At 44.7% G+C, this 19,836-nt stretch overlaps 5 protein-coding genes across 5 annotated transcripts in view; 2 read left to right on the top strand and 3 right to left on the bottom strand.

Moving 5' to 3' along the window:
* The window catches only part of mgme1 (mitochondrial genome maintenance exonuclease 1), a 278,413-nt gene extending 271,497 nt beyond the window's left edge, over positions 1-6,916 (top strand). Inside the window, exons 2-6 of the mRNA XM_070840640.1 lie at positions 201-753; positions 833-1,070; positions 1,156-1,288; positions 5,450-5,580; positions 5,822-6,916. Of these exons, the coding sequence (XP_070696741.1) occupies positions 240-753; positions 833-1,070; positions 1,156-1,288; positions 5,450-5,580; positions 5,822-5,861 (1,056 nt within the window). The 5' untranslated portion in view covers positions 201-239 and the 3' untranslated portion in view covers positions 5,862-6,916. The remainder of the gene's footprint in view (positions 1-200; positions 754-832; positions 1,071-1,155; positions 1,289-5,449; positions 5,581-5,821) is intronic.
* LOC139210581 (glycine N-acyltransferase-like protein 3) lies at positions 5,982-8,528 on the bottom strand. Its single transcript, XM_070840641.1, has 5 exons — positions 8,168-8,528; positions 7,773-7,892; positions 7,032-7,140; positions 6,465-6,591; positions 5,982-6,381 (listed from the first exon to the last, which is right to left on the bottom strand). The coding sequence occupies exons 1-5, from the start codon at positions 8,291-8,293 to the stop codon at positions 5,982-5,984; spliced, it is 882 nt and encodes a 293-aa protein (XP_070696742.1). The 5' UTR covers positions 8,294-8,528.
* A 1,015-nt stretch (positions 8,529-9,543) lies between these two features.
* On the bottom strand, positions 9,544-12,982 carry LOC139210582 (glycine N-acyltransferase-like protein 3). Its single transcript, XM_070840642.1, has 5 exons — positions 12,605-12,982; positions 11,783-11,890; positions 11,559-11,679; positions 11,012-11,144; positions 9,544-10,354 (listed from the first exon to the last, which is right to left on the bottom strand). The coding sequence occupies exons 1-5, from the start codon at positions 12,677-12,679 to the stop codon at positions 9,955-9,957; spliced, it is 837 nt and encodes a 278-aa protein (XP_070696743.1). The 5' UTR covers positions 12,680-12,982; the 3' UTR covers positions 9,544-9,954.
* A 934-nt stretch (positions 12,983-13,916) lies between these two features.
* cst3 (cystatin C (amyloid angiopathy and cerebral hemorrhage)) lies at positions 13,917-16,025 on the bottom strand. Its single transcript, XM_070840859.1, has 3 exons — positions 15,750-16,025; positions 14,893-15,003; positions 13,917-14,248 (listed from the first exon to the last, which is right to left on the bottom strand). The coding sequence occupies exons 1-3, from the start codon at positions 15,945-15,947 to the stop codon at positions 14,177-14,179; spliced, it is 381 nt and encodes a 126-aa protein (XP_070696960.1). The 5' UTR covers positions 15,948-16,025; the 3' UTR covers positions 13,917-14,176.
* Positions 16,026-16,206: 181 nt separating this feature from the next.
* Positions 16,207-19,831, top strand: ephx5 (epoxide hydrolase 5). The gene is made up of 9 exons (XM_070841508.1): positions 16,207-16,366; positions 16,460-16,673; positions 16,767-16,947; positions 17,036-17,245; positions 17,322-17,451; positions 17,722-17,933; positions 18,037-18,145; positions 18,814-18,939; positions 19,031-19,831. The coding sequence occupies exons 1-9, from the start codon at positions 16,344-16,346 to the stop codon at positions 19,230-19,232; spliced, it is 1,407 nt and encodes a 468-aa protein (XP_070697609.1). The 5' UTR covers positions 16,207-16,343; the 3' UTR covers positions 19,233-19,831.
* Positions 19,832-19,836: the final 5 nt, after the last annotated feature.

Here is a 19,836-nt window from a genome sequence, read left to right as displayed (position 1 = left end):
ACCCGGAAGTCGGACAGGAAGTTTGTGCACCCGAAGAGGCGCGCCGTTTAGAAACAAATAACAGTTACGTATGAAGGAGTTTCTGTGGATCATGTCTGGGCAAGTACCGTCACCAAGATGAGGACAGAAAGTCTGAATATACTGTAAAAAGCATCGATATCTCTGTTCGTACATGTAGTTAGTAGTAGGTAGCTAATAAGTTTGAGCCATTCGAGCTCGTAGCTGTGAAAGTCGTCAAAATGTTAACTCTCAGACTCGTGGTGTCGGCTGGAGGCATCGCTGTCCCTCAGTGCTCCACCCTCTCCGTGACGTGCTTCTCCACCTGCCGTCGCCTGACATCCCCGAAGAGACGCAGCCCGTACAGCTCGGTGGACAGTGAGCGCTACTCTTCTCTCGTCAAGTCCGTCATGTCCAGGGTCAGTCCCCAGACCCCCGCCACCCTGCAGGAGGAGGACCAGCTCATCTATGGACCTGTTGTCAAAGCTCAGGTGTCCTCCTCCGGGACAGAGAAGAAGGTACCCAAAACCTTTCATTCCTTCTTAAACAGTAGAGAGACTGTGGAAGCAGAGGAGCCAGAGTCTGGACCTCCTGTCCGGATTGAGTTAAACCGGAACCAAGACGGGCCTTCGGTCCCCAGTGTGACCCGGATTCTTCAGCAGACCCTGTCCCCAGAGCAGATCTTCTACCTGGACAGATGGAAGAGGAGGATGATCGCGGAGCTCGGAGAGGAAGGCTTCAGAGAATACAGCCGGAGTAAGTTTTCTAACACCACTTGTTTCTGTTTCTAGAGGCAGGACACGCTGAAAAGTAACAAACAGTTGTGTTCAATCAGATTTATTCAGGCAGGGGAAGCTTTTCCACTCAGCTGTGGAGGAAATCCTGACATCAGGTGCAGCGTGGAGCAACAGAAGTCCTCCAGAGACACCAGAGTACACACCAGAGGTCCGGGGGTACCTGGAGAGCATCTCTCACATCCTGGAGGACGTCAGGGCAGTGAGAGCCATTGAAAGCACCGTGCGACATGGCCAACTGAACTATCTGGGAGTTGCAGATTGTGTCGCTCGCTACAGGTAAATATCCTGACTGGCAGACAAAGAGAGGTTTGATTTTTCATGCCAGACTTTTTTCTCACTCAGAGCATGTCTGTGCCCACAGGGGTGTACTTTGTGTTATTGACTGGAAGACTTCAGAGAAGCCCAAACCATTCCTGAGCAACACGTACGACAACCCCATCCAGGTGGCAGCCTACGCCGGAGCTCTGAACAGCGATGGCAACTACAAATACCAGGTGATCTATCTATCGAGATTCTTTAAGTTCTCTGCTTCACACACAGATTGTTGAATTCTCCCTCAGTCTGACGTCCGATTCCTCACTTTATGTCCATACTTGTATTGGGATATGTTTACACGCTGACATGTACCCCTCCCAAAAAGCCCAGTCTGCTCTGATTGGTCAGTTCTCTGAGCAGGCACCGCCCCACATTTACCTCATAGGTCAGATCAGCAGTACGTCATCCAGAGTCTCATCACCACGCCCCTTTTTGGGGGAAACCAATCATCTGACTTGTGGACGCTAACAGCATCCACACTTAAACAAGCCAGGTTAGATTTAGAGCAGAGGTCTGCAACCTTTACTATCAAAAGACCCATTTTTGCTTACTCTCCCACCAAATAACATTCACCTGGAGCCGCAAAACCTATTTGACTCTTAAAATGAAGATAACACTGCGTATTAAGTTTTATATATAGTTATACTATATGTAAAAGAACTATAGTTTGTTGCATATATGAAGTTATAGAACTACAAAAAGAAATCTGTTGACATTTTATTGTTCTAACAAAGGAAAACACCAAACTCTGAGGAGAGAGAACAAAGAACCATGCAGGTCCATTTGAGTCTTCGCCTTATTTGTGGGAAATTACTAAAATAAAAAGTAGTTGACTTTGACATAAATAAAACATATAGCTGCAGCCTAATAGCTTTAAAAAGAGTAACATAAAAATAGTCCAGCTTGTATCTGCTATCTGCTCAATATTGTTTACATCACTTGACTCATCACAGGCGATCCAGTATGCTGGAGCTGAATTAATGTCCTTAATTTGTTGACTGGTGATGTTTGCTGCCATCTTAACCCTTTATGGGGCAAGGGATCATATTTGGTAACTTAAGTGGGAGTTCAAAATGCCCCCCCCCTTACCTCACCATGAGGCAGCAGAACTACCAGAAACCAATCAGCAACAATCAGGCTACATAACAGACCGGCAAGAAACCAGATATGGCTCCACATTTTCAAACAGATACCAGATGTTGTCAGGGGCAACATGGCGGTGTCATGGCAACGTTAAATAAAAATATTGATTTTTAATTGTGTTCAATTCAAAATTTATGTTTCCCACCTTGTTAAGTCATTGTTGATAATTATTGTGAGAAATCACTAACGTGATCAGTGTCTTCACATAGATGAGTATCATTAATCATTAATAATAATATATAACTAAAGGCAAACTGAGCTTATTTGTTATTTCAGAGGAGTGTGACAAACTGGTAGCCCTTCGTCTGACTCAGTACCATGAAGTAGCTCTCAGTTTCTAAAAGGTTGGTGACCCCAGATTTATATAGATTTGAAAATGACAATATCTTAAAAATAAAAGAATTAGTTTAGATAGTTTTAGGTGAACTCTGACCTCTTCGAGGTCTAAGATCAAAGGTCAGTGTTGTGCGCATGACAAGACTTTGGCGCTCGTGCAAAGTAAGCTAGCGGGCGCAGCGGAGATGATGGAGCTGAATGCGGTTTCTAACCCAAAAAACATGGCAGAAAAAAGAAAGAAAGCTCATATTTTTCACAGTGAATGGGAGGAAGAGTTCTTTGTTACTACTGTGAAAGAAAACTGCGTGTGTGTCATTTGCGGGGCGACGACAAAGCGGCACAATGTGGAGAGACTCTTCACTACGGGTCACAGAGCTAGCATGCTAACTGCCATGCTAACTAGCATGCTAACTGCCCACCGGGAAGCTACGGGCAGAAACAGCCCGTGAGCTGAAGGCAGCTTTGGGTAAGCAGCAGTCTGTTTTCACCAGGCCGGAGGAAAAATCCCAACAAGCAGCCGAAGCCTCGTTTAGAGCTCCACATTTTCAAACAGATACCAGATGTTGTCAGGGGCAACATGGCGGTGTCATGGCAACGTTAAATAAAAATATTGATTTTTAATTGTGTTCAATTCAAAAGTGTCTTCATGAAATGTAAACAGATATCATTTTGTTAAAAAGGCCGCAGATTTGTTCACTAGTTTAAAATGTGGTAAGATTTATTTAAAAATATGAAAGTTGATTTTTCTTAAACATTACTTAATTGATAACTTTTACAAACATAGTTGATGATGTGTTTAAAGGCTCTTTGTCAGTGGGCAGTGAAAATGGAACATTTGTTCTATGAAATGTTGTAGAAGTGATCATCTGAAAATTTAAACAGTTACTGAGATTAATAGAAATTAAATGTGTAATATTGATTTTATCTGTTTCCCACCTTGTTAAGTCATTGTTGATAATTATTGTGAGAAATCACTAACGTGATCAGTGTCTTCACATAGATGAGTATCATTAATCAATAATAATATATAACTAAAGACAAACTGAGCTCATTTGTTATTTCAGAGGAGTGTGACAAACTGGTAGCCCTTCGTCTGACTCAGTATCATGAAGTAGCTCTCAGTTTCTAAAAGGTTGGTGACCCCTGGTTTATATAGATTTGGAAATGACAATATCTTAAAAATAAAATAATTATTCTAGATCAGGGGTCACCAACACGGTGCCCGCGGGCACCAGGTCCCCCCAAGGACCACATGAGTCGCCCCCCCGCAGGCCTGTTCTAAAAATAGCACAACTCACCAGTGAGCTGCGTCTAAAATTTTATTTTTTTCTGTTGCTATTCTTTTTTTAATCACACTTGCATTTATATAGATTTGAAAATGACAATATCTTAAAAATAAAAGAATTAGTTTAGATAGTTTTAGGTGAACTCTGACCTCTTCGAGTTCAAAGGTCAAAGTTCAAAGGTCAGTGTTGTGCGCATGACAGAACTTTGGCGCTCGTGCAGAGTAAGCTAGCGGGCGCAGCGGAGATGATGGAGCTGAATGCGGTTTCTAACCCAAAAAACATGACAGAAAAAAGAAAGAAAGCTCATCATTTTCACAGTGAATGGGAGGAAGAGTTCTTTGTTACTACTGTGAAAGAAAACTGCGTGTGTGTCATTTGCGGGGCGACGACAAAGCGGCTCAATGTGGAGAGACACTTCACTACGGGTCACAGAGCTAGCATGCTAACTGCCATGCTAACTGCCATGCTAACTAGCATGCTAACTGCCCACCGGGAAGCTACGGGCAGAAACAGCCCGTGAGCTGAAGGCAGCTTTGGGTAAGCAGCAGTCTGTTTTCACCAGGCCGGAGGAAAAATCCCAACAAGCAGCCGAAGCCTCGTTTAGAGCTCCACATTTTCAAACAGATACCAGATGTTGTCAGGGGCAACATGGCGGTGTCATGGCAACGTTAAATAAAAATATTGATTTTTGATTGTGTTCAATTCAAAAGTGTCTTCATGAAATGTAAACAGATATAATTTTGTTAAAAATGCCGCAGATTCGTTCATTAGTTTCAAATGTGGTAAGATTTATTTAAAAATATGAAAGTTGATTTTTCTTAAACATTACTTAATTGATAACTTTTACAAACAGTTGATGATGTGTTTAAAGGCTCTTTGTCAGTGGGAAGTGAAAATGGAACATTTGTTCTATGAAATGTTGTAGAAGTGATCATCTGAAAATTTAAACAATTGCTGAGATTAATAGAAATGAGTATCATTAATCATTAATAATAATATAACTAAAGGCAAACTGAGCTAATTTGAGTGTGACAAACTGGTAGCCCTTCGTATGACTCAGTACCATGAAGTAGCTCTGTTTCTAAAAGGTTGGTGACTTAGGTGGACAAATTCATCCCTTCCATGTATCTGACACTTTCTAGAGGCGACATATTTTTGCTTGACGTGGTGTCTTCAGGTCATCTATGAAGTCATTTCATTCAGGTGGTTTTCAGGTGGTTTTGTTCTGTGTTGCTATTTTACATTAAAGTCAACAGTGAGTGTTTGTTTTCCCCCAGAAAGGGGTGAGGATGTGATCTATCGGCTCTTCCTTCTCCAAAGGGAAAAACATTAGCTAATGAACACACTGACGCAGAACCAGGTCGTTTGTTCAAAGGAGTATTTTTACATTTACAGAAAAATGGAGCAGGAGAAACAGAGAGGATGATCTTTTCTCATAGTTTGAGGGTTTGCAGGGGAAATATTTATGTTGAAAAGACATTAAAAAGTGCATTTTGCGTAATATGTCCCCTTTTAAAAGATAAAGAGTCACACAGAAGCACCACTTCATATCCCCCTGACGTCCTCTCACTGCAGGTGGACCATGGGCTCATCGTGGTGGCCTACAAGGACGGCTCTCCGGCCCACGCTCATCAGCTGAGCTCAGAGCTGATGCTGGAGTTCTGGAAAAAGTGGCTGATTCGCCTCGAGGAGTTCACAGAGCAGAGGTGAAGCAGACAGAACCGTTTTTCTGGTCATTTCAAAATCATTTTTATTCTATTTCCATTTTATTTATTATAATTGGATTTTATTCAGAAATAAAAAAAAAACAACTTCAGGCTATAGTTACTGATGATTCTCATTATATATGACCTTTTATAGACCAAATTAATTCAGAGAATTTTCACTGAGTCATATCTGAAGGCTGTGCTATGAGTTTTTAGTTACATTAGTTTCTTTTCATTTCAGATCCAGCCGTGCATCGAGTGCTGTTTCTGAGAACAGATGACATGCGTTCAGGGCATGGCCATGACGAACCTGAGCTGAAAACACACAGTCTCCACTTTTTTCATTCATTCAGGGGGTTTAACAGTTAACCAGAATATATTACGTGTCTTTTATGAGGTATTTAAAGATCATTGAATCCAAACCAAGCCACCCTGTACGAGGGATCCTCGGTGAAGCCCAGGTTTTTAAAGAGCCGGTAGGAGACCGTGTTCTCCTCCTCGATGAAGCAGTACACCGGGTATCCGTCAGCCTGGAGCCTCCTGGCCATGGTGCTGACCAGCACTTTGGCGTAGCCTTTCCCTCTGTGCCCGGGCAGCGTGTACAGCATCCCCATGGCACAGGACGCGTACGTTAGGATCCAGGACACCGGCTTAGCTTCTGCATCCAGCACGCAGCAGGACGGGAAGTTTGCCAGCATGTTGCGGATCATCCTGACGGCCTCGTTGTTCTGTCCAAACTTCCACATCTGATTCACCAAATCGGTGTGCGATTCATCCAGAGAGCTGAGAGAGATCCCCGAGCTGATGCAGAACAGAGCAGACGAATCATCAATGAGCTGGTCACACACTGGACAGTGAGGTATCAGTGCAGGGACTGGCTGTACCTGTCCACGGAGGGAAGCCTGGACTCATCCTCTAATATCATCATGTGACACACTGCCAGTTTACTGCTGGGCACGTCTTTCTCTGCCGCCACCGCTTTGAATATATCCATGTGGCGAACATTGATGCCTTGAAAAGAAGTAATGGAGTTATTATTTTTTTAACAGAAAAGCTATTTAACTGTAAAACTAACTTTTGTATTCTGAGTTCTGTTACTGAGATTAAAGATTCCACTTATTTTAGTCCTGTTCTGAAACGTTGATGCTTTTACCAACACTTTTTATAATCATTCAGGTACTTTAAGTTCACTAAACTACTGATCTTTGCTCTCATAGCTTTAGTGCTGCAGGAATATGACATGAAATGATGGCGTATCTTTCTCTGATCACAAAATGGCGCTTGTTAACAATGGGGGGGACTTTGAACACAGTCAAATAAAAGATAATAAAACTGATCTAAATGTCTCAATCTGTCACTGTGATCGCAGCAATGTGCCGAGAAAAGAAGAGGAGAACAGCTAAATGCATGTTATTATTCAACAGCTAATGAAAAGAACTAAAACTGCTCACCCAGACACAGATGTCTGGTCCAGTCAACGACAGCAGACTTCCTTATGGTCTCCTCGAGGGCGGCTTCATCTCTGGCAAAGACCAGAGTGTCTTTGAACAGATCACCCTTCTGCAAACAAAGATGAGAGGATGCTTTAGTGTGCAGAAATACAAAGAATAAACAGAACCAGTCAAAGGTCTGGACACTCCCTCATTCAGGTCTTTGTTCTTATTGTTTCCTACAGTGTAGATTAATGTTGGATGGTTTTCCAGCCGTCCTGAAGAAGTTCCCAGAGGTGCTGAGAACTTCTGCTTCCTCTCCTTCCTTCCTTGATCTCTGTGAAGCACTTCTGTGGCTCTAATCTGAGCTGTTTGATGGTTTTCACAAGTGCACTCGTGGAAACATTCAAAGTTCTTGATATCTTCTGGACGGACTGACCTTCATGTCTTAAAGTAGTGATGGACTGTCTGTCTTTCCTTAGCTAGAGTGGTTCTGATGGTCTCAGACTCATTAAGAAGGAAAGAAATTCCTCAAATTAACTCTTGATAAGACAGGTGTTCAATTAAAACTACTCCAGGTGACGACTTCATGAAGCTGAGAAAGACTGAAGCTGTTCTACAATATTAAACCTTGATTCCACTTGTGTTCCTTCATAGTTCTGATGTGTCCAATATGAATCCACACTGTAGAGAATAATAAAAACAAAAAGCAGCCACTGACAGACAGGGTGCTGCTGCACATACACTGATGTCTGTAGTTACCTGTACATACTGCGGCTTGCAGACGATGACGCTGAAGTCCGGCCACCTGTCCACAAGAACCTGCACAGGATCTAGTCCCACCTGGTCGGATCGGTTTCTGAGGACCAAACAGCCATAAACCTTCAAAACAAAACAAAGGTCAGAGGAAAGAGTTCATCTGATGCTGTCAGATGGTCAGAGCTCCTTCTGCTCCTTCTGCTCCCAGCAGGAGCTGAGAGGAGCTGAGAGGAGGTGAGAGGAGCTGAGAGGAGCAGAGAGGAGGTGAGAGGAGCAGAGAGGAGCAGAGAGGAGCTGAGAGGAGCAGAGAAGAGGTGAGAGGAGCAGAGAGGAGGTGAGAGGAGCAGAGAGGAGCAGAGAGGAGGTGAGAGGAGCAGAGAGGAGGTGAGAGGACACACCTGCAGTGACTGAGGTAGATCTCTTCTCAGCTGGTTCTCAGCCATCCTCAGCTGCTCCCTGCTCAGCTCCAGGATCCTGTCTGTCCTCCTGTCTGTGCTCCTGTCTGTGCTCATGTCTGTGCTCATGTCGGTGCTCCTGTCTGTCCTCCTGTCTGTCCTCCTGCCCCCAGTCTGCAGTTCCAGAGTCCAGCAGACCGCCTGGAGCCCCGCAGCTCCTCTCAGCTCCTCTCAGCTCCTCTTCATGCGGTCCTTGCTCCTGTTTGTGCCTTCAGGTGCAGCAGCTCCTCCTCGTGTGGAGCAAAGATGCAGAAACCAAGTTGTTCCCTCCAAAAACTGTTGAATTAGTTCAAGAGAAAAAAGAAAAACGGTCTTTAGAGCGAACGTTTCCGGGTGGAGTCAGTTTCTCAGCCGCACTTTCGACATGTGAGTGAGTGAGCTCACCATGGACTGGGTTATTATCCCAGAATATTTACTACACGGTCAGCAACATGAAATACAGATTTTTATATCCACATAATAAAAGATTTAAAGAGGTCAGTAGTTTTTAGAAGCAGGAACAACGATGTTCCTCTTCTTTAACAGTGAGATCAGAGCTTTAATGTCCTCATAGAGCAGATACAGCAGGCTGTCTGTGCCCCCCCCCCAACACCAACACCCCCTTTTCCTACATCACGACGACACAATGAAACAGTGAGACACGACAGGTCCAGTGCATCGATCTACCTTATTCCATATGGAATAAATAATACATTCATTAGCTGTAGAATAAATAGGTGCCACACAGAATACTGATCAAAATATAACAATATTCAGGAAAATCATAAATCTGTAAGTTTAGAAACATCACCTTCACATAATAAAAGAAATAAATACTCTAAAGTCTAAGTTTCATTTCTAGCAGACGGTCTGATAACATCTGTCAGCCTGGTATATTACAGGTATGATTATGTTAATGAGGGGATCTGAGGCTGCAGCATCATGACATCTTTTAATCACTCACCTTTTATTAATGCTGCCACTATTCAGTTTATCCCTAAATGACTGACTGGTTTTATTATCAGTGTTACTGTTCTTACTTCTATTATTGTGTTTTTAACCACATAAAGCACTTTGAAACTTTGCTTTCAAAAAGTAGCATAGAAATAAAATGTTTTATTATTTCTATTCAGTATTGACTACTGTTTCTCTAAGTCATAGCCTATAAATCCATGAAGGTAATCAAAGTAACGCACCATAAGTTTGTTATTTAGGGCTTGTGAAACCTTCATTCTCTGTAAGGAAACAGAAAAAAGAAAAAAGAAGAGTGTAGTTGAGTGTGAACAGACTGAACTGCTTTAGCAGAGATGTGAAAAGGAGAAAACACTCTGAAACAGGAATGAAACAAGAAATGTCTTTATTTATATACATTTTAGGGAACTGGTCTGTACACAGGACATTCTGCACGTACACCTTTGATAAGCAAAGCAGGAATCAACAGACCTGCAGCCTTTATGAAAAAGGGACATCATTATTGTATGATTTGTGTCAGTTAATCCCTCTTTCACTCCTCTGGAGAGCCTATAACTTTGTGCTCATGTTAAAATGTGACAATGTTCAGTCAGAATATGTTCAGAAAAGGTAAAAATCACTTTAAAACATTCTCTAAAATGTACAAGCAAAGACAAAGACAAGCTATTTATTGTCTTTAAGGTTTACACGTTAATCACATTTCCACTTTAGAAGTTGTCTTGTCTGAAAACACATCAGCTGAACCTTCAGTGACCTGTTAAAGCACGATGGTGACAAGGTCAAAAGTTGAACTCAAACCATCCCGCCCTGTACGAGGGATCCTCGGTGAAGCCCAGGTTTTTAAAGAGCCGGTAGGAGACCGTGTTCTCCTCCTCGATGAAGCAGTACACCGGGTATCCGTCAGCCTGGAGCCTCCTGGCCATGGTGCTGACCAGCACTTTGGCGTAGCCTTTCCCTCTGTGCTCGGGCAGCGTGTACAGCATCCCCATGGCACAGTAATCATACAGCAGGATCCAGGCCAGCGGCCGACCCTGGCTGTCGGTGATGCAGCAGGACGGGAAGTTGTCGATGAGGTTTGTAATGTTCCTGCGACCCTTTTCGTTCCCCCCAAACTTCCAGGTTTTATTCACCAGCTCGACATGAGAAAGGTTAAGAGATGAAATCCTTGATTCAAGCTCACTGCGGAGGAAAAGACGAGGCAGATGCTGTTTATATTCATATATAGACACATTCCTAGATATATTCTACACTCCACAGTGTGCTGCTGCTCTTAATACTAGAAATTAATATAGTTTATTTCTTGAATATATTGTTTTTTATATTGTGTGTGTACTGCTGACATTTATCTCCTTTTCTGTTTTCTACATATTCGTCTATTCTTAGTCTTTAAAATGGCACCCAGGGTGAACGGGCAAAGTAAGAATTTCATTGTACAATAAAACTAGTGTGGTTGGAAAGAGTATAATTAGTGATAAATGTATATATTTATATTTCTGACTTATTATTTTAACCCAAACCAGGATCTTTTCCTAAACCCAACCAAAGTATTTTTGGTCCCTGAACTCAACAAAACTGACTGAAAACTAATAATGATAAAAGAAAACTGAAATATCTAAGTTAAGAAGTAAATTAAAGTAATTTACTGCAGATTTAACTCTTATAGTTATCTTAACACTCACATCAGTCTGAACTGTATTCCTACTATTTATCCCTGGATGCAAACAGACACTCTGAAGAAGTAACGCTGAGCTTTTATCTGCACGGAGGAACAATAACATGACTTTAACTTTAACTCCTAACTTTTCTCTGATGCAGATTGTAGTAATGGGAGCGTACCTGTCGACCGCTGGCGTGAGCAGGTGGCTGCTGTCTGGCAGATACAGAAGATGCACTAAAGTGTAGCCTCTGTTGTTGACCTCTCTGTCTGAGGACACTTCTCTGAGCAGGGGGGCGTGGGACATGTCGAACCCTGCGGGACAGACACGATGCATCCCAACACCATCCTGTTGTCACTATTAGCAGCAAGAAATCTACTTAAAGTGTCCGAAGCAAGAATGAAAAATGTCCCCTGTGAGTATCAAACCTTTACCTGCAGTGTAGTGAAGATCATTACTACATCTTACTGTCAGCTGGTTTAGGTGGAGGTGGAGTATATTATATACTGTTGGGTGGTTTGATGATGATGCATCATGTTTGTAATGTGTATATTCTGTGTGAGAAATGTTATTTGCACAGCAGTTGTAAAAGGCACCTGACTGACCTGTGAGCAGAGCTGGAGTGGGAGGTTAAAGTGGCATGAAATGGAAACTCTCATGCAAAGTGTTATGGCCTGAAACTGCACTGGGGGGCTATAATAACCCCCCCTGCAGAGCTCTGAACTCACCTGCCATCAGGAAATAAGTGCTCCAGTCGACTGCATTTTCCTCTGTCAGCATTTTCCTTAAAACCTGCTCATCAGTGCTGAAGTACGTCACCTTTTTCATGAACTCCAGGGCTCGCTTGTTCTGCCAATTTACACAAAGATTCATGCACAAAATTTGTGCTAAAAGTCATTCAGGAAGGTGGCAGCCTGCTGCAGCAGGACACACCTGTGGGCTCTGCTCTCACCTGGGGGTCCGGACGGCAGATGATGACTTTAAAGTGTGGCCAGGAGTCCACCACCGTCTGCAGGGTGCTTGGTTTGTTCCTGTTGATCCCAAACAGGAAGCCGTACACCTGAGGAGAGGACAGACAGACAGAGCTACACCTGAGGAGAGGACAGACAGACACAGAGCTACACCTGAGGAGAGGACAGACAGACAGAGCTACACCTGAGGAGAGGACAGACAGACAGAGCTACACCTGAGGAGAGGACAGACAGACACAGAGCTACACCTGAGGAGAGGACAGACAGACAGACACAGAGCTACACCTGAGGAGAGGACAGACAGACAGACACAGAGCTACACCTGAGGAGAGGACAGACAGACAGACACAGAGCTACACCTGAGGAGAGGACAGACAGACAGACACAGAGCTCCACCTGAGGAGAGGACAGACAGACAGACACAGAGCTACACCTGAGGAGAGGACAGACAGATACAGAGCTACACCTGAGGAGAGGACAGACAGACAGACACAGAGCTCCACCTGAGGAGAGGACAGACAGACAGACACAGAGCTCCACCTGAGGAGAGGACAGACAGACACAGAGCTACACCTGAGGAGAGGACAGACAGACACAGAGCTCCACCTGAGGAGAGGACAGACAGACACAGAGCTCCACCTGAGGAGAGGACAGACAGACACAGAGCTCCACCTGAGGAGAGGACAGACAGACACAGAGCTACACCTGAGGAGAGGACAGACAGACACAGAGCTCTAGCTGAGGAGAGGACAGACAGACACAGAGCTCCACCTGAGGAGAGGACAGACAGACACAGGATCTACCTTCAAACTCTTCGGCAGGTGTGTCAGCAGAACTCCTTCTGCAAGCTGCAGCTCTTCTCTGTTTAGGACCTTCATGCTTTGGGGGCAGAGGCGTCTTTATGTTGTCTGCCGGTTAAACTGCTCTGGTTTGAAGAGAGCAGCTTCATAAATCATTGACAGTCACTCATTGGGAGTCTGTCACGCGTTAGAAGAGAGACGTCCCCCCCTGAAGACTCACTTCCTGTGTTCGTGTCCTGAACATTTATTAAAGAACAGAACTGTGAACTGTACCGACCGACACCTCACACTTGGCTGTAGTTAGTTACTGTTCAGCGACATGTTGGCAGACTGAGTTAGCTTAGATGCTAACTAGCTTTAGATTGCACCAGGTTACTAAGATGTGTTTTTATTTTTAAATAACCTGGATGAGCCGGTGTAGAGTGACACGTCTCTACTAGAAACAGCTTAAAAAGTCGACTGAGGACATTTTCTTCATCTCTGGTTAATGTTAAAACTCACAATAGTAGTTTTAATAAAGTTTTAGTTTAGTAAAGTTACTAGCGTGAGGGTTGCCATGCTAACGATATGTCACCAGATCTCGCGAGAGTTTGTCTCTGAAACAGTCAGGTCTTAAAGAAAGAGTTAATTTCCTCCTGATGTGTTCGTCTCTAAAGTCCATTTTAGTGTCACGGTGTTCAGGAGACATGTGTCCCGTGGAAACTGTCTCCAATATTCACTTTGGTGACTTTGGGGCCAAATAATCGATCAGAATCTGTGATCACGTTCACGTCTCCATCAGACTGTGATCACACATCTACTTCCTGTCAAAATAAAAGCCTCTAGTTTTCTCTGTTCGTTTATCCCAAATAGTTTTATTATTTAATGACCGAAATACATTTTTATGTATTTAACTAAATGCATGATTGCATGTATGTGGTGGTGTTTCTGTAGCACTGTGGCAGTAGAAGCATCTGCTTTTAATCATCACATTAAAATCTGGCTTAAGGGAAGGTGATCTGTTTTCCCCTCTCACTGCCATCATTTTATTACAGCTGTAAAAGGTGTGTTCAAAAGCTAAATGGATTAAGAAAATAAAAATAATGACTGAAACATTATTGGTCCCCAGAAGGGGAAATTCACATTATGTCTAACAAATACAAAAAGGAGAAATAAACAGAAACTTGTAGTAAATATTCTTATTTGTACACATGCAGTTTCTCCTGCACCTTTCATAGCACTCATAACATTATTGATCAGTGTTTTGGCTCTTTCCAAAAATAATGAAATATAAAACTGAAGTCTGGGAGCAAAAACTCAACAATGGACACATTCATTAAAATTCACTCGTGACTTTAATTTTCATTTCATTTTAAAAACAGCGTGCAGTTTTTATAGGCAGTTCAGAACACAGTTATTAATTTGCTTGATTTAGTGTTGCTCCTCTAAACAATACGATACTGCATAGATTATTCTGATGTCTGAACCACTGTCACCTTATTACGTAGCATAGAGAGAAGTAGTATTATAGGCAGAAAGTACAGGGAAATACATATTGTTCTGCAGAAAGTGAGGATTTCCTCCGTGGTTCTCTCTCTAGCATTTCTCATCCACCCTTATATCATCCAGCCATGGGCGGCTCCACACTGTGAATGTGCACTGGTAAGGCTGAGGAAGGAAAAGAGTACACATTACACATATAAAACAGCATGTAGCAGCAAATGACAAACACAGACATCCTCCTCCAATGTTTAAAGTGGCTCAGCAGCTCTGTGAGCGTCCGCAGACGTTATGAGTTTAATAGAAACGAACCAGAACAGATGATAGAGACGTCTGAACTGATTTCATCAAAGATTAAACGTTCAGGCGTTTTGTTCTTGGAGTGGACTTTAAACCAGACATACAGCTTCAATGGATCGATATCTCAGACCATCCCAAACAGAATTTAAGACTATTTATGGTCTTTGAAGGACCTGCAGCCACCCTCGACTTCGGTTTCACATCTGTGAATTTCATTATTTTAATTTTCTAAATTTATTTTGCACCCTGTGCGATCCTATTTTGCTGCGGTGTTACTGGAACAAAAGTCCCCTGACTTCACTCTGCACTGTCGTAACTTCCCTCTTTGGTCACAGGACAAACAAAAGTCAGTGGTTCAAAGAGGGGAAGTACACAACTGTTTCACAATGCGATGTCTGTGGTCTGCTCTCCGACATGTGGATGTTATCTCTAGTAACAGCCAGTGGCAAAAACAAATGGTGTTCTTTTGTCTTGCAGATGCAGAGGCGGTCGCCCCTTAATAAAGTCCTTACCCGAGCCATTTCTTGGTCCTGGTGGATGGCGCACACTTCATTGATGCTGCCCTTTCTGCAGGGGGTCTTGGCCATTTTCACAGTGATGATGTACTTCATGCCAGACACCACCTGTGGGGAGAAAACAGAGACCACAGAACACCTGAGCCTTAAAGCACTGTGGGAATCTTACAGCAGAATGCTAAGCCGGTCCACCTCGCACATTACCAGCAGCTTATCCTTGTGTCGATGCCAAAATACCAAAGAATTTCACACCAACACGCTCAGAAATGACCCCACGCTATCCCTCTCTGCAGTGATTCTTTTCAGGTGGCTCTGATCCCCCCTTAAAGACGTGCCAAGAACAGTTTTCCACCTCATTTATTTATCTGAAAACGCCTGTGTGGACATGTTGGAGAGGTCACCTGTGAACGCTTGACGGGACAGAACAGGATCTGATAGGATTACCTGAGGGCTCCGTTAGTTCACTGCTGATTAGGATCCACGCACACAGCAAATCAGTGGGACTATAACTAAGTTAATACATGAGTGTGTCAGTAGGACAATTAATAGATAATTAGGTGAGTAAGCACATAAATAACTAACAAATAATAGAAATATAATATATATATGGAAGAAAACAGATAATAAAGTGAATAAGAACATAAATAATTCAATAAGTATATAAGTAAACAAACAGAAATACAGATATATAAACAGACAGGCCTGATGATGAAGCCTCTCCTCTGCAGGCCTCCTCCCTCCTTCAGCCTGAGATCAGCCTGAGTCCAGCCTGAGATCAGCCTGAGATCAGCCTGAGTCCAGCCTGAGGAGGACAGTGGCTGCACACACTCATGGATCCAGTCGGAGCTGCTCACCTGTCTCTGGACCTTCACCACCTCCGCCACCTGGCTCAGGTACAGGTCGTTGCTGCCCCTGTTGTGTTGGGTAACAGCGAAGTTCAGGGCGTTCTGCGCCCCCTCGTCCGTGACGTCGATGTCCTGCGGGCCCCCAATGATGCCGCACAGGCCGACGGCCAGGACCGCCGCCAGAACGGGAAACACGCTCTTCCACATCGTGTCGGTGTCTGCGGAGCCTCAGAGGGAAACAACAGCGTCCGTCGGTTCCTCCCGGTTATATAAACACCGACGTCAGGCCTGTTTGTGCGCAGAGAGTGACGCACCGTGCAGCCAATCAACAGCCTCCTCTACACTAGCCCCGCCTCCACCCGGTTCAGTCTGCGGGGTGTTCGCTTTGCACACCGGGAAGTCCCGCAGTCTGCATGTTTACCTGTTGAAACTCCAGCATTACGTCCAGGTGCACTGTGGAGGAGCCTGACGAGGCGCTTTGAACCACATCCGGCTGGATTTTGGCGTATTTGTGCACAAATTCTGCTGCGGCTGCGGTAAATAAAACCTCAGTGACCTCTGTCCCAGTTCAGCTGATAAAAACATCACCTTTGGACCTGCACAATGCAAAGACTGCAGGTGTTGAAGTAAGTCTGCTTTTACCTCTAATTTACCCACAAACCTCCAGTGGCCGCAGAGCTGCTGACACCTGAGCTCTGCTCTTTTCTCCCACTTTGCAGGGACTCGTTCTTCGGCCTGGATGCCGCCCAGCAGCAGGCTCTGCTGGGCTCTGCTGTGGCTGCAGGGGGCATCCTGGCATACTTACTGCACCGCAGAAGACAGGTGAAAAGTATTCCTGTCGGTGAGGGGTGGTGGGGGGCAGGAGAGAGGCCCCTGTCAGAGGATGAGAAAATCTACCCCTTTAAAGTGCAAACCTCAGAGGAGGAGATTCAGGTCACTGTCCATCATTAGTTATACCACCATTAGTACCACCAGTCACTCTCCCGTGTGTTTGTGGGGTAATCAGCTGTGGTCTCCCCCCAACAGGACCTGCATGAGCGCATTGACAGAACCCGCTATGCTGATCCTCTGGAGGACAGCGGCTTCCATTACGGCTTCAACTCCACCTCCCTGAGGACAGTAGTGTCCTACTGGAGGCACGAGTTTGACTGGGAGAAGCAAGTGGCAGCGTTGAACCAGTATCCACACTTCAAGACTAAGATTGAAGGTCCACACAGCCACAGTGACGCCTGCTCAGTCCACACTCTTCTCCTCTCCTTTCTTCTTTTCACACCACTGCTTTTGCGTCCACGCAGGCCTGGACGTGCACTTTGTCCACGTGCGGCCTCCTCGCCGTGACAACCAGAGGGTCCTGCCCCTGATGCTCGTTCACGGCTGGCCCGGCTCCTTCTATGAGTTCTACAGGATTCTGCCGCTTCTCACAGACAACCAGGATGGTGTGGCGTTCGAGGTCATATGCCCGTCCATCCCTGGCTACGGCTTCTCAGAGGCCCCTCGTAAACAGGGTAATGAGTCTCACTAACTGTCTGCATGCATTCCAGCTGCAGACGTTTACAGATGTGCTTCTTGTGTCTTTGTCAGGGTTCGACAGTCTCGCGGCCGCCCGAGTGTTCCTGACACTGATGGAGCGTTTAGGATTCTCCCAGTTCTACCTGCAGGGAGGAGACTGGGGGTCCCTCATCACCACCAACATGGCACAGATGAAGCCTCAGTAAGACGGCAAAACAAGCCGCAGCCGATCACCGCTGTGGAATTTCCACCACTTGTTTTTTAAAGGCAGCATTGTGACACTCGGACACAGATGGTGAAACAGTGCTGTCTGTGTGCAAAGTGCACGACTGACCAAAAGCTGCTGACGCTACACATTCCTAGAGATGGGAGCAAATAAGGGACGATTCGCAAATAGAAAAAGATTAAAAACATGCATTGGTAGGGACAAATGTGCACTCGATACAGATTAAAGACCTCTAATCTTCTCCAGGTGTGTGAAAGGACTCCACCTGAACATGTTCACGATGAGAAAGGGCTTCAAACTGATGCTGTCCCTCATGATTGGCCCTTATCTGCCCTTCCTGGTGGGCTTCACGAAGGAAGATGTTCGTCGGCTGTTCCCTTTCTTCGAGAAGAACGTCTGGGACATCCTGAGGGAAACGGGATACTTTCACATCCAGGCCACTAAACCAGACACTGCAGGTGGGGGCACAGAACCGGGAAACAGGCTGAAAGTGTCCCCGGTAGTTTGTAATCTCAGTGTTGGTTGTCTTCAGCTGTGAATAAACTCAGACTGTGTGTGCAGGCTGCGGCGTGAATGACTCTCCTGTGGGCTTGGCGGCCTACATTCTGGAGAAGTTCTCCACCTGGACTGACCGGAGGAACAGAGAGCTGATGGACGGGGGGCTGGACAGGTACAAGAGGAACTTCTGTTTTGCCTTTTTTTAGAAAATGAAATATAGAATACAGATTTGTCTTCAGCTTGTCAGACACAAGAAACAACAGCTTAAAAAGCAAGTAGACAATTAAAAAGAAACCAGTTAATGTCCCATCAGCTACCTGGATATTGATGCACTTGGGATAAAGGGCTTCTTAAATATACTTTTAGTCTCCAGATGGACTCTATAGTGCCTCAAACTGACCAAAGAGGGGATGGGAAGCGTCCGCTCTGCAAACAGCTGAGTCAGGGGGCTTTTGGGCTCTGACACGGACTCAATCCTGGATAATTAGTCCTCTGATCTACAGGTTAGGTGGCCGCACCAGGCCCAGAGGAGAAAAGCTAAAATACTCTCTATTATACATCATTTCTAAAAGCTGCTGGGTGCCACTGAGGAGATGAAGCTCTTTAGGACATATTAACATACTGAGAGTCCAGGACTGTACTGACATGTTGGCTCCGTTTCTAGATGTTTTTGTGTAGATAGTGAATTATTTTGTCTTGACCACAGTGATTTCTAGCTGGCTGACCTGACACCATGTTTGAAGCTTCACCCACGGGGTCAGCTTTCAGCGGGAGGAGAGACAAAGGCCGTGAACAGTCTGATAGTCTTCCGCTGTCTGTGATAAATGTCTGTTTGTGCAGGAAGTTCAGCCTGGACGACCTCTTGACAAATGTTATGATCTACTGGACCACGGGCTCCATCGTCTCCTCCATGCGCTTCTACAAAGAGAACTTGAAGAGTGATCCCGACAAAAGAGTGGATGCAAAGTATGCGGTCAAATACGCCTACTGTCAAAACTTTCAGGTTTGACCTCATCATCCCGTCACGTCATCAATCTGGTTTCGTCTTGTGTTTCAGGACGGGGATATTTGTGCCCACTGGACTCGCAGCCTTCCCCGGGGAGCTGATGCACTGTCCTGAGTCGTGGGCACAGATTAGGTATCGAAACATCTACTCCTACACGTTCATGCCTCGAGGTGGACACTTCGCTGCGTTTGAGGAGCCCGAGCTGCTCGCCAACGACCTCGTCCAGTTTGTCAAAAAAGTGGAGAAGCTCTGAACCCACTGATGCACTCACACACACAGCTGTTCCTTATTATTGCTACGGTGTTTGATTTTGATTGATCGCTTCAAATGGGGCTTAAATGCACCGAGATTGTTGTCACACTAAAACCACAGACTGTGTAGAAGACGTGGATGAAGCCACTGAGACGCCATCCACTGGTTTGTGGACTGAAGCCTCCAGTTTGGCTTCATGGGCGTCGCCATCTTGGTTTTTTTGTTTTAGAGCTACAAGTGACGTTAGTTCCACAAAAACCACCTCTGATTGTTTAGGTTTAAAGACTAAATCAGGAGAGAAGTCGGCTCATTTCCTCATTGACTTCCATCCAATCAGACTTCTGTTTGGAGCCAGTGGAGCCGCCCCCTGCTTTAAGCTTTAAGAAGCTGCATCCACTTCTTTATACAGTCTTCTTTTATACTTCAATGCATCTCATTACTCTAATCCCTCTAAAGCTGAAGCACTGACAGTCATACTGAGGCTTTAATGAATGTAAACATACACACAGATGATACTGGCACATGAATGTATGTAAAGATCAGAGCAACGCAATACATGAAACCGTTCAACTTCTCCTGATTAAAAACATATTGCACTAATATTG

This window comes from Pempheris klunzingeri, chromosome 12, assembly GCF_042242105.1.
Source record: "Pempheris klunzingeri isolate RE-2024b chromosome 12, fPemKlu1.hap1, whole genome shotgun sequence".
Lineage (NCBI taxonomy): Eukaryota > Metazoa > Chordata > Actinopteri > Acropomatiformes > Pempheridae > Pempheris > Pempheris klunzingeri.
This window is presented reverse-complemented; position numbering and strand designations above follow the sequence as displayed.